The 12,115-nt window shown below is 46.8% G+C and overlaps 1 protein-coding gene across 1 annotated transcript; it reads right to left on the minus strand.

Moving 5' to 3' along the window:
* Nucleotides 1–2,552: 2,552 nt before the first annotated feature.
* Nucleotides 2,553–7,117, minus strand: PROCR (protein C receptor). The gene is made up of 4 exons (XM_032350871.1): nucleotides 6,748–7,117; nucleotides 4,179–4,421; nucleotides 3,485–3,763; nucleotides 2,553–3,236 (listed from the first exon to the last, which is right to left on the minus strand). The coding sequence occupies exons 1-4, from the start codon at nucleotides 6,824–6,826 to the stop codon at nucleotides 3,121–3,123; spliced, it is 717 nt and encodes a 238-aa protein (XP_032206762.1). The 5' UTR covers nucleotides 6,827–7,117; the 3' UTR covers nucleotides 2,553–3,120.
* Between the last annotated feature and the right edge of the window lie 4,998 nt (nucleotides 7,118–12,115).

Here is a 12,115-nt window from a genome sequence, read left to right on the forward strand (position 1 = left end):
GCCTACTTGTGATCTCTGTCTGTCAAATAAATAAATAAAATCTTTTAAAAAAATCTTTAAAAATATACTTTTAGGGTGCCTGTGTGGCTCAGTGGGTTAAAGCCTCTGCCTTTGGCTTAGGTCATGATCCCAGGGTCCTAGGATTGAGCCCCGCATCAGGTTCTCTGCTCAGCGGGGAGTCTGCTTCCCTTCCCCTCTCTCTGCCTGCCTCTCTGCCTGCTTGTGATCTCTGTCTGTCAAATAAATAAATAAAATCTTTAAAAAAAATAAAAATATACTTTTAAAATTGAGAGCCTAAAGCACAGTGGGGGGAAGAGGAGTGGTAGGATATAAAATATGAAACTCAGGATGAGGCCAGATTGTACAAGGCCTTGAATATCATTTTAAGGATTCTGATTTTAGCTCAATAATTACTCTGCTTTACAAAGCAGAGCAACGATGACATGAGAGATCTTTGTTTGTTTATTGCCATGTAGATGGATAAGAATTCAGAGAAATTAGAGGACAGGAGAGTAGTCAGAAGGAGGCTATTGCCATAGTCCACATACAATATTGAGCAAATCTCTCAATCTAGAGAAGGAGGGAGAGAGAAAGAGGAAGGAAGGAAGGAAGGATGGAAGGAAGAAAGAAAAAAGATTATCAGTCATAGGGTAGAGTTTTCTGGAAGCAGATGCTGAGACAATTCTGGGGAAAGGAAGCAGGGTTGAAGAGAGGGAGAAGTCAAACTGCAGTGTAGATAGGACAATGACAGAGACCCACCCGCCCTGGCAAGGAGCTCTGGAGTGAATACTGCTTATCAGAATTGTCCTGCGGTGAGCCAGAATGGCTGAAACTTTGCATCTTTGCTTTGCTCAGTCACCAGATGAGGACAGCCCCAGGAGGAACGTGACCTCCTGCAGGACTGTTCTCTGCAGGTGAGGCCGACAGGGAAGGAACTGAAGCAGCTAGAGGCTTGCTAGCTGCTGCCTCTACGCCCTGTAACTAAATGGCTAGGCTTTCCCTGAAGGTAGGACTGGGTAGTATACCTCCGGGCCTGCCACAGAGAAAGACATGAGGGACCGTATCTTGGAAAAAAAAGCAAGAGAGTGGAAAAAGTGGATTAAATTCTACAGATACTCTCTTTTCTAGGTGGGGATGAAAAGGGAGTAAATAAAGGTTAACACTGAGATCTCTACCCTGATATGATTTGATAGTAATTCTGTTTAACTGACAGCAAACAACAGGAGAGAGAGAAAAGGTTTGGGGAGAAAGATAAGGAATTTAATTTAGAACATGTTGACTCAGAAATGTCTGCAAAATATTAAGGTAGAGATGATTTCAAGAATCAATGTAAATGGGGGGTCTGGAGGTCAGCGGCGAGTGCTTTATATCTATATATTTTTTAAAATTTTGAATGCACTTAGTACTTCATTTATTTTAATTTATATTTGGGGAAAATGCATACCTAAGAAGTATATCAATTTAAAGGAAAACAGTACATAAATAGTCAGGGTGTGATGCTATAGCAAAATCATGAAGGTGGGTCACAGGTGACCAAAGTCTGAGTAACCCTGAGGTGCCTGTCCTTGGATCCAGTGCCCACCCTTAGGCAAATCTGTTCACGGAAGTAGGGTTGCCTGTTATGGGATATGGCTGCCCAAGTTCTGGCTCTTTTCCAGGGACTGAGGACAAAGCAGTTTCTTTGGGAAAATTCTGTGGGCAGGGGTAGCTTGAGGTGTTACTATGAACCTCTAGGTTGAGTTGTAGCTCTGGGGGCCACCGTCTGGGAGTGTCTGAGGTGGGCGTGTGGTTTCCAGCCTTCTGTGACCTTACTCTGAGGGGAAGTTGTGAGAATTGAATGTGATCATTGATACAAAGGTGCTTTGAAAATCAAAGCGAGGAGACAGTAGGCAACCTCCCTCATCTCTTCCGACTCAGTCTCTTTATGGGATGTATATCTATATTCTTACTTCATACTTGTAAAGCCTCAGTGAGGTAAAGGCAGGTGTTATTTTTATTATACTCTTTATTTATGAAGAAACTGAGACTTGAAGAAGTTAAATTCTTCAGTCAAAGAAATAAAACTCAAGCCTGATGATAAAACACCGGCTTTTAAAGACAAAATGTGTTTTCCATGGAATGTGTCTTCCATGGAAAACACCGCAAATAGATGGCATTTGAAGCCATAGCAGGTCATCCACAAAGGGTACAGTTCAAATGAGAACAAAAAGAGCAAAAAAAAAAATGGAATTCTAAGGAAGCCACATTTCCAAGGCAAATGGAGTAAGATGACAAAGGCAAAGGGATTGAATGAGTGGCCAGAACAGTTTCTAAAAATTAGAAGTATGGTATCTCAGAAGTCAAGGTTCTAGTCCACAAAGGAAAATGTTACGGATATCATGTGGGATGAAGCATTTACAATTAGCGGTCATTGATGATCTTAGAGCAGTTTATAAGGAAGTCAGTTTGCAGTGGTTTGGGAATGTATGGAGGATGAGGAAGTAGAAGCAAAAGGTGAGGCTACATTCCCAGAAGTTTTTCAAAGTAGAAGGAGAAAAAAATAATGCCATATACATAAGTAAGGAATTTATTAATAATATTATTAAGTAATTAATAACTCTTTGCTCCCATATTACTTATATTTTACACTTTCACCATTTCTATGGTTATTTCTGTCTACCTCTATTATACCAGCGTCCCTTCCCAAGTCTGATGTGCCCAGAAGCACCGAATGTTGTTTATTTTGGTTGTGGATGGACTTCTTGTATTTGTTAGGTGTTTTGAATGCCTCAGGTGATTCTGTCCTTGAAGGATGTGCCATAGACATCCCCCAGCCCCACCCAACTCCATCAACTGTTTTCCACAAAGATAGATAAGCATTCGCTTCTCAGACCAATTCAGCAAAGCATGCAAGCTCTTAGGTGCTCAGCAAACCAAAGACTCTGTCTACCGAGCCTCCTCTCTTCCCTTCCCCTCCTCCAGACTCTGGGTGGGCAGATCAGAGAGAAGGAGCCGCCACTCCAAACCTTCTGGGATGAAATGTCCCAGATGGGGGACTGTGTTTGGTTTTGTCGTGAGCTGAGGTCTTCCCCTGCCAGCCCCCGTCAGTCCAGCCCTTTCTCAGAGGGGGCTGGAGAGTAATCAACACCGCCGTCCACCTGTGCACAGAAAGATGCCTACGGCCACACCAGCGATGATGAAACTGCCCACCAGGACGCCCAGGACCAGCGAAGTGTAGGAGCGGCCTGTTTGGCTCCCTGCAGAACATGCACAGAGTTAGCCTGAGGAACCTACCTCCAACATTCTCGTCCATGCTCTGAGTCACATCCGAAGGGATTCCCACCCGCAAAGGAAGGGGCTAATTCACCAAGTGATGGAAGTTGTGTATACTCTGTCTCAAACCCCCAGCCCGGGGCCTCCTGTTGCTCAAGGCACCCATCCTTCAGGTCCACCCATTTGCCTGGAACCCACCCTATACCCAGCCCCTCCCCCCTTCCCATCCTACCTTTTGAGTTTTTCCAAGTGACATACTCCTGCATGTACTGCACACAGATGTCCCGCAGATATTCTTGCAGTTCGTACCGAGTACGATTGTAAAGGTTGAGCTGATGCACAGTGAAGGTAACCACCTTGGACGGTGCCTGGGGCCCTGCCACCCATAAGGCTGTCTCTGGCTGGAAACTCACAAAGGAGCTCCCATTCATAGTCACTTCGAAGAAGACGCGGGCTGGAGAGCCCTCAGGAGGCTGCTCACAGCCCAGGAAGCAGCGAAAGGTCAGAGGAACTGTGGATGAGGGATTCAGGGTGAGACAGCTGTGTGGAGAGGGTGTCAGGTGTGGGAGGATGGCCACACGGGGGAACATGAACTTTTGGGGTTTAGGATGGATCAGGGACAGGACGTCCCAACACGGTCTACCCCGAGGTCATGCCAGCAAGAAGAGGGCCTGACCTAGGGTCCGCAAGTAGGACTCCTCTTCGGGCTCAAGCTCCCACCCAGCAATCAGCAAAGGCAGGTGCCCTGACACCTGGGCTCCTCAGGAGCGGCCAGCTCACAGAGACCCCTCCAGGACCCCCGCCTCTTCCTTACGCCCCTCCCCTTTCTCCAAGGCCCGCTCCCACCAAGTCCCTCCCACAGGCCACGCCTCCCAGCCGGAAGGCCCACCTTCGCCGGCCCCGCCCAGGCTGCACCTGCCACTCACAGGTCAAGTGCCGCTCGTGGTGCACCAGCTGCACCATCATTTGGAACTCTCTCAGGTAGGTCTTCAGGCGTTCCTCTGTGTGCACCCAGCTCTCGGGCGCCTCCAAGGGCTGCAGCTGCGTGATCGTGACGTTGGTGCCCTGGCCTTCCAGCACGTGCGTCGTCAGTCCCCCCAGCGACGCGTTGCCCCGGTGCCACACTTGATAGGGGTCACGGAAGTAGGAGATCTGGAGCATGTGGAGGCCTGCGGGTAGGTGTCAGCGCGTCAGCTCTTGGGCCGGCGTGAAGCTGGAGATAATAAGCCCCTACCCAAAGGCCGGCCGCCCACCTTCCCGGCCGCCCATAGTTATAGTTATAAAGTGTGCTTTCACCCTTCCTCCCACAACCCTGTCCGGAGAGCAGGACAGGGATTATTATCTCCGTTTTACAGATAAGGAAACTGAGGCTGGGAAGAGCAGAAGCCACTTGCTCCAGGGTAATCCAGTCAGTGGAAGAGCCGCTCCGATCTTTCTCTCTCACCCCTAACTACCTCCATTTCCGGTTGGTCAGCACAGGCTGACCTACAATAAAATCCCATTCCTTCTCCAGTTCTCGGCCTCCCCCGCCACTGCCCTACTTCAGGCCTCATAGGTGCTCATCTGGACGGGGGTAGTAACTTCCTTCCTCATCCCCCTGTCTTCATTGTTCAGTTTCACTCCTTCCAATCTGACCTCCATCTGACCCAGAAGTAAGATTATGCCCTTCTCCTACTTAAAATGCTCCAGTGACACATTCGCCTATCAATAATAGTAATAAGTGCTGTTAAGTACTTATGATGAACCAAACAGTGTACCTACACACATTATTATCTTATTTGTGCTTTCCTCCCATTAGCTCAATGCAGTGGCTGCTGTTATTAACCTCAGTGCATAAGGGAAGCGGGCTAAATGGTACAGCAGAACCAAGATCTGAATGTAGGCAGTGTGAGTCTGGCATGGTTAGCCACTCAGCCGTACTGTCTTCCCATGGGATGTCTGTCCACAGAATGAAGTCCAAAGTCTTTCGCTTGGCATTCAAGGCTGCAGGAGACCAGGTCCCAGCTGGCTTCTCTGGCCTCTTCCTGTGCTTAGATACAGTGAACTACTTGGAGTTCCTCGTGCTGCCTTCTGGCTGACAGGAATAGCCTGTCCAGGTTGCTCTGCCTCCAGGCAAACTTCTTTTCGTGCCTAAAGACCCAGCTCTGTTGCCATCTCCTTGTAAAAGTTTTCCTAATGCCTGTCCTCTTTAGCCTCCCAGACACAGGGACGCCTGGGTGGCTTAGATGCTTAAGCGTTCTTTTTTGTCATGATCTCATAGTCCTAGGATTGAGCCCCACATCAGGCTCCCATCTGCTTCTCCCTCTCCCTCTGTCCCTTCCCTGCTTGTGCTCTCTCTCTCAAATAAATAAGTAAAATCTATAAATAAATAAATACCTACTCTCCCAGACACAGTGAGTCCGTTTCAATGATCCCGGATTTCACATAACTGTTTTCAAATACATAACTGTCTCTGAATATACAGACTAGACTGGGCTCCACTAGGCTATAGAATTGTGCCTGGTTATCTGCCTTCTACACCTATTAAGGACCTGGCACAGGGTTGATGTCCAGAGAATGTATGAGGAGGGGTGGGTCTGGGGTTGTCAATCTGTGGGTGTGTGGTGTGTGCGTCTGGTCCACATTTGCATATGAAAAGTGCTCTGTGTCTGCAGGTATGAATAAGTAGGTCTGTGTGGGTAACCCTAGATAAGGTTCTTAACTGCCCTGCGCCCAGTCTCCTCTGCTGTAAAATGGAAATAATCATATTGCTCGCCATAGAGATATCGCGGGGGTTAGATGCGTCACTGCGTGTATTAACCGTAGTGAACGCTTGTAGAATTCTGGTGATTTGCTCCCTCTCTAAGACAGGGGTTGGTGGGGGGGGGGGAGTATAGCTCTGGAGATTGTAGGAAAGGGGAGAGGAGGTCCCTGTGCAGTCACAATACAGAGCAATAACTCCTTTCTCTGCTTAAAGAGCCACTTAAGGCAGCCTGACCCCTGTACGCTCACCCATGGACCACAGCTTCCCTTTCCCCAGACTTTCCCGCCGCCCCCTGCCACCCATCTTCCACCTTCTCCAGTCTCCTATCTGCCTTGCTTCTCTCAACCCCAGTCTCTCCAGTAGCTTCCCATTCCTTCCATCTCTCATCTCTCCTCCGAGTCTCTTCCCATCTTCCGTGGACTCACCCCTATCCACATTACTCTCAGCACTCCCTCTCCGGACTCACCCCCTCTCCCCAGGGCCAACCCCCTTACCCTTTCTACCCATCCCTTTCTCCAGTCCTGTTCCTCCAGCCTCTTCCATCACCCCCTTTCCCAGGCGAACTGTACTTCCTCACCTTGGCTTTGGGACACAAATCAGTCCCCGGGACCCTGCCTGCCCCATCGAGAGATCTGGCTGGCTGCAGGCACAGGCACTGTGGGAGAAGCGCTCCGCTGGCCTTCCCCATGTGCCCCAGACAAACTGAGAGTCTCCAGAACCATCCCGAGGAAGGAGAGGTGCCCCTGACTCACCATCTGAGGCGTCCTGGCTACAAAAGGCCCAGCCAGGCAGGAGGAGTAGACACAGCAGTGGCAGCAATGTTGTCAACATCCTGGGGCTGAGGTTCTTACCCCACCTGGGCTCCTGGCTCTGGCAGGCAGGGGGCTCTGGCTGGCTGCAGCCTAGAGGGAAAAGAAGTGAGGAGTGTCTGGAAGGGGAGGAGGCTGAACGGAGGAGGTTGGAAGGTGGCCAGAGGATAGGAGGAGGAAGAAGGCGGCAGGCTTATAAAGTTATTCCTCCCCTGTCTCATTTCCTACTAGGGGGCTGGCCTCCCTCTTGCCCTTCCCTTGCCCCGCCCTGCATCGGCTCTCCTGCCCAGACCTGCCTTTTCCCTTTTCCCTGGGCCTCTTCCAAACGGGGAGCGGAAAAGGGGGAGTCAGATTCAGAGAGAAGTTCTGCCCTCGCTGAGTCAGGGGGTGGGGCATCTGCTTTCAACTTGGAGCACACTCTAGGGTGTAGCGATCAGCAGGTTATTGATGGGGAAACTGAGGCCCCAAGAGGTGCAGGGACTTGCCCAACAGAAGTTTATATGTCGTGCTGGTAACCGATTGGGATTAGAGTTCAGTTTTCCAGCATGCTGGCTATGTTTTATCAGGATTATAGTAATTACACAATCAAGGATCTTGCTCTCAGAAATACGTAGTTACAAAATGAGTATAAAACAGCTCACTGCAGTGCTCTTTGTAATAGGAGAGAATTATGAACAATCTAAATCTCATTAGGGGATGGGTCACTTAAAGCAGTATTTTTCAAACAGGTCACAATCTACTCCTGGATGATGAAAACAGTTTAGCAGATGATGACTAGCAGCAGTTTTGTTTTTGTTTTTGTTTGTTTTTATGAACTGGAACAGAATAAAAATTTTCAGTGCCTCCTTCTGGGTCAGAGTAAGCATTATTTTATGAAATAGTCGTTCAGTTGTACACATGCCTGTTCTAGTTTTGTGCATGTATGTTTCTGAGATGGATTTTGAATGGCAGTTTAAAATGTATTTCTTACTCTGGAAGCAAGTGGAAAAATTTGGAAGTCACTCCACCCAGCTATGGTAATCCTATAGAATTACCTATAGAATACTATGTAGTAGTTAAAAAACAAAACAAAACAAAACAAAAGCCCTCCCCTGCCTAATCTCCACTCTATTTCCATATTACTTAATACTACCTGAAATTATATTACTTATTCATTTACATGTTTCTTGTCTGAATGTCCCACCAGAATGTGAGCCCCAAGAGGTTGTCCATCTTGTTTGCTCCCTTGCTTGGAAGGGAGCACATAATAAATACTACAATGCATAATCACTATCAGTTAACAGGTGATTGAGATAGTGACTCAGTGATTGCTGACTGAGACAGTGAAGATATGCATAAATCTCAAAGAGTAAGTTGCAGGACATCAGGTTTAGAGCCATGTATGTGTCTGCCACACACGTTACCACTAAACAACCTATTTCTTTATGGAATCTGGAAGGATGTGCATCAAATATAACTGATTTATCTCCAGTGATTTATTATCAGGGAGGAGCCCAAGGTTAAAAGTATACGGATGTGTATGTATATGTGTATGGTGTGTGTATGTGTGTAAGCACGTGTATGTGCATATGAATGTGTGTGGGCACCTGTGTGGGCACATGCGTGTGTGAATGTGTGTGTGTGTGTGTTTGTGTGTGTGTGTGTGTCGGGGCCCCAGTCTTGTGGAAGGCCTTTTCCGTCTATTTTGTGAAGGGTTTTATCACTCTATCTATATTGTTTGAAAAGTTTGCCCCTGGGGCGCCTGGGTGGCTCAGTGGGTTGAGCCTCTGCCTTCGGCTCGCCTCGTGATCTTGAGGTCCTGGGATCGAGCCCGCATCGGGCTCTCTGCTCAGCGGGGAGCCTGCTTTCCCTCTCTCTCTGTCTGCCTCTCTGACTACATGTGATCTCTGTCAAATAAATAAATAAATAACTTAAATTAAAAAAAAAAAAAAAAGAAAGAAAGAAAAGTTCGCCCCTAACATGAGATGATATATCTTGTGTGGAATTAACAATAAAAGTTTAAGTAATAAACTATGAGGGAAGAAGGTGGCAGATCACGTGAGCTGACGTACTGACATGAGACATTGATAAGTGAGAAAGGGGAGTGTGGAATGATACGTACAGGATAATTCCATCTAGTTTTAGTTTAGAGTGTTACTTCTGTCTGAGTAATACACCTATATCTGTAGGAAGAATACCAGGTGCGGGATGTCAGGAGAGATTAGCTCTGGGAAACGGGATTAGATAAAGGGTTGAAATGGGGGTTTTAACTTCCTTATTTTATATACTGTTCCTTGGAGGGAGAGTTGATGTCCTAATGGTTTCAGGGCAAACCCTGAACACATACCAGCCTCCCGTTCTCTGAACTGAATATAAGCAAGAGTGTCTGTGCTTACTCCTCAGTCATTGTAGATAAGCTTAGAAATAACCGAGTGTTGGGGCACCTGGGTGGCTCAGTGGATTAAAGCCTCTGCCTTTGGCTCCAGTTCTTATCCCAGGGTCCTGGAATAGAGCCCCCGGGTCCTGGGATTGAGCCCCACATTGGGCTCTCTGCTCAGCGGGGAGCCTGCTTCCCCTCTTTCTCTGCCTGCCTCTCTGCCTACTTGTGACCTCTGTCAAATAAATAAATAAATAATCTTAAAAAAAAAAAAAAAGAAAAGAAAGAAAGAATCAAGTATTTTTCCAGCTTGCCAAAATGGTCTAGTCAGGAGGCAAATGGGGGCCTTGGTTTCCTGGACTGGTACTCAGGAAGAATGGACGGTCTTAAATCACTGCCAGTAACACTCTTTTGGCTTTTATAAAAAATGATTATGAAGTATTCCATATTTGAAGAATTTTTTTCATGGCTGAAGAATTTTATTACAAACCTGCTGGTCCTCACTACCCAGGGGAAGAAATAAAATATTACCAATATAATTGAAGACCCTTAAACTCCCTGACCGTGACTTTCTCCCCCCTGCCCTGTCACCAAAGTAACTACTAATCAGAATTCACCATTTCTCTGGGCTCCTGGATGGCTCAGTTGGTTAAGCGTCTGCCTTTGGCTCAGGTCATGATCCTGGGGGGTCTGCTTCTCCCCCTGCCCCCTACTCATGCTCTCTCTCTCAAATAAATAAGTTAAATCTTTTTTTTTAAAGATTTTATTTATTTATTTGACAGAGAGAGATCACAAGTAGGCAGAAAGGCAGGCAAAGAGAGAGAAGGTGGGGGAAAGCGGGCTCCCTGCTGAGCAGAGCGCCGATGTGGGGCTCAATCCCAGGACCCTGAGATCATGACCTGAGCCAAAGGCAGAGGCTTAACCCATTGAGCCACCCAGGCGCCCAATAAGTTAAATCTTAAAAAAAACAGAAAGAATTTACTATTTCTTGTTTCCTCATTTCTGGATTCTCTACTGTATATGCATATATCCGTAAGCAATATGTTATGATGGTTTGCATATTCTGAGCTTTGTATAAATAATACTGAAGTGCGTGTATTCCTCTGCATCTTACTTTTTTCACCTAACGTATTAATAAGATTGATCCGTATTATTATATGTAGGTCCATTAATTTCCCCAGCTTTATAATACCATTTAATGAATATACCACAATTTATTTATTCATTCTTCTGTTAAAAGTCCCCCCCACCACCAGACTTTTTTTTCGCTTATGCAAAGTGCTGGTATGACTTTCTTGTATGTGTTTTCTTATGCATACGTGGGAGAGTTTTTGTAGGTGCAAACATGGGAGTAGAATTGCTGAGTCATAGGTATATTCATCTTCAGCTTTACTAAAAATTGCCAAAATGTTTTGCAAAATGTTTGGGCCAATTTACATTCCCAACAGCGCACGAGATTTCCCTCACTCCAAATCCCTGCCAACCCTTGGCATTGTCAGATGGGTATAAAATGGCACTACATTTTGGTTTCTCTGTGCTTCATCTGATTTCTAGTGAGTTTGTGCATATTTTTGCTTTGCCTTTTTTTCCTCCCTTGAGGATCTGAAAGCCGCCTTGGGATGGAGGGTAATAAAGTATATGATTGGACCAGTTTAGAATTGGGTGCTGTCAGCCTGATCTGTGCAGGTAGGACCTGTATCCCTGGGGTTAAAGTGATCTACACCTGCATCCGCAGAGCTAATCACAGATGGGCCTTTCCCACCAAGCTTAGATCTGTCATAGACAGAGATGACAACAGCAATGGCTACTTCCCAAGCGTCCTCCTCACACACCAGTGCCCCAAAAATCAAATAGCAGAGATAACGATTATTATTATAGCTAACATTTATAGTGGGCCACGAGCAGTGTTAAGCTCTATACACAAATAATCTCATTTTATCCATATGCCAGTCTTTCGAGGTGGTTTCATTAACATCACCATTTTCCTAATAAACTGAGGCTCTGAGAGGGTAAGTGACTTACCTAAGATCACACAGCAAAAACTATAATTTGAACCCATGTTTCTCTGATGCCAAAGTTTGTGAATTTAGCCACCACATAGTGTCTCAAAAGTTTTAGGGGATCACTCTCCAGCAATACATTTTTGAACACATACTTCCAACACTCCTGAATATTTATGTTATATATAATATAAAATGTGCCCCAAATTCATACTGTGTCCTAGGCCTTTCTCATTTTCTCTGGGGAGGATAGCACCAGGCTCAGTGTCTCCATGTTGCTGATGAGAGAACTCAAGCCCAGAGAGGCTAAGTAACTTGCCCAAAGTCACACACCATGAAAGTACAGAGCAGGGATTTGAACTCAAAAACCAAGGGGTATGGGTTTGGGTACAGGGAGTATGAAGAGAGTATTGGGGTGGGGAAGGTGGCGAGTGGGGACAGCTTGAGGGGCATCCTCACATCCCCTTCTAAACTCAGGGCTGGGACAGGAAAGAGAAAAGGCAGGTTGTGATTGGAGCTGGAGCCTGTGCTACATGGGGCCTGGGTGGACGAGGGATAGAAGATCACAGAGCAGAGTGGGCATAGGGCCAGCTGCAATTTGACTGAGATCTAAAGAATGAAGGTCCTGTTGAGCAGGGGGAAGTCAAGGAAGCCAGTGGTAGCATTTCCCACTCTAGAGAGCACATGCCAGGAGAAGATAAGGGAGACAGGAAGCCGAGCAGGGGCCAGTGCCGGTGCAGCCCCAGTGGGCGAGGAGAGGCTGAGCTGAGCCAGGGACTGGCGATGTGCCCAGCTGGACTTCAGAAGACCAGCGCTCTCCCTCCCCTCTTAGCTACTGGAGAGTAGCTAACGGTTTGACCAACCAGACCCAACTCAGATAACAACGGAGTGTGGTCCCTTCAAAGATCACCTCCTGCTTACGACGAGGACTAGTAACCACGCATGGAGAACTTAC

This window comes from Mustela erminea, chromosome 7 (assembly GCF_009829155.1).
Source record: "Mustela erminea isolate mMusErm1 chromosome 7, mMusErm1.Pri, whole genome shotgun sequence".
Taxonomy (NCBI): Eukaryota; Metazoa; Chordata; class Mammalia; order Carnivora; family Mustelidae; genus Mustela; species Mustela erminea.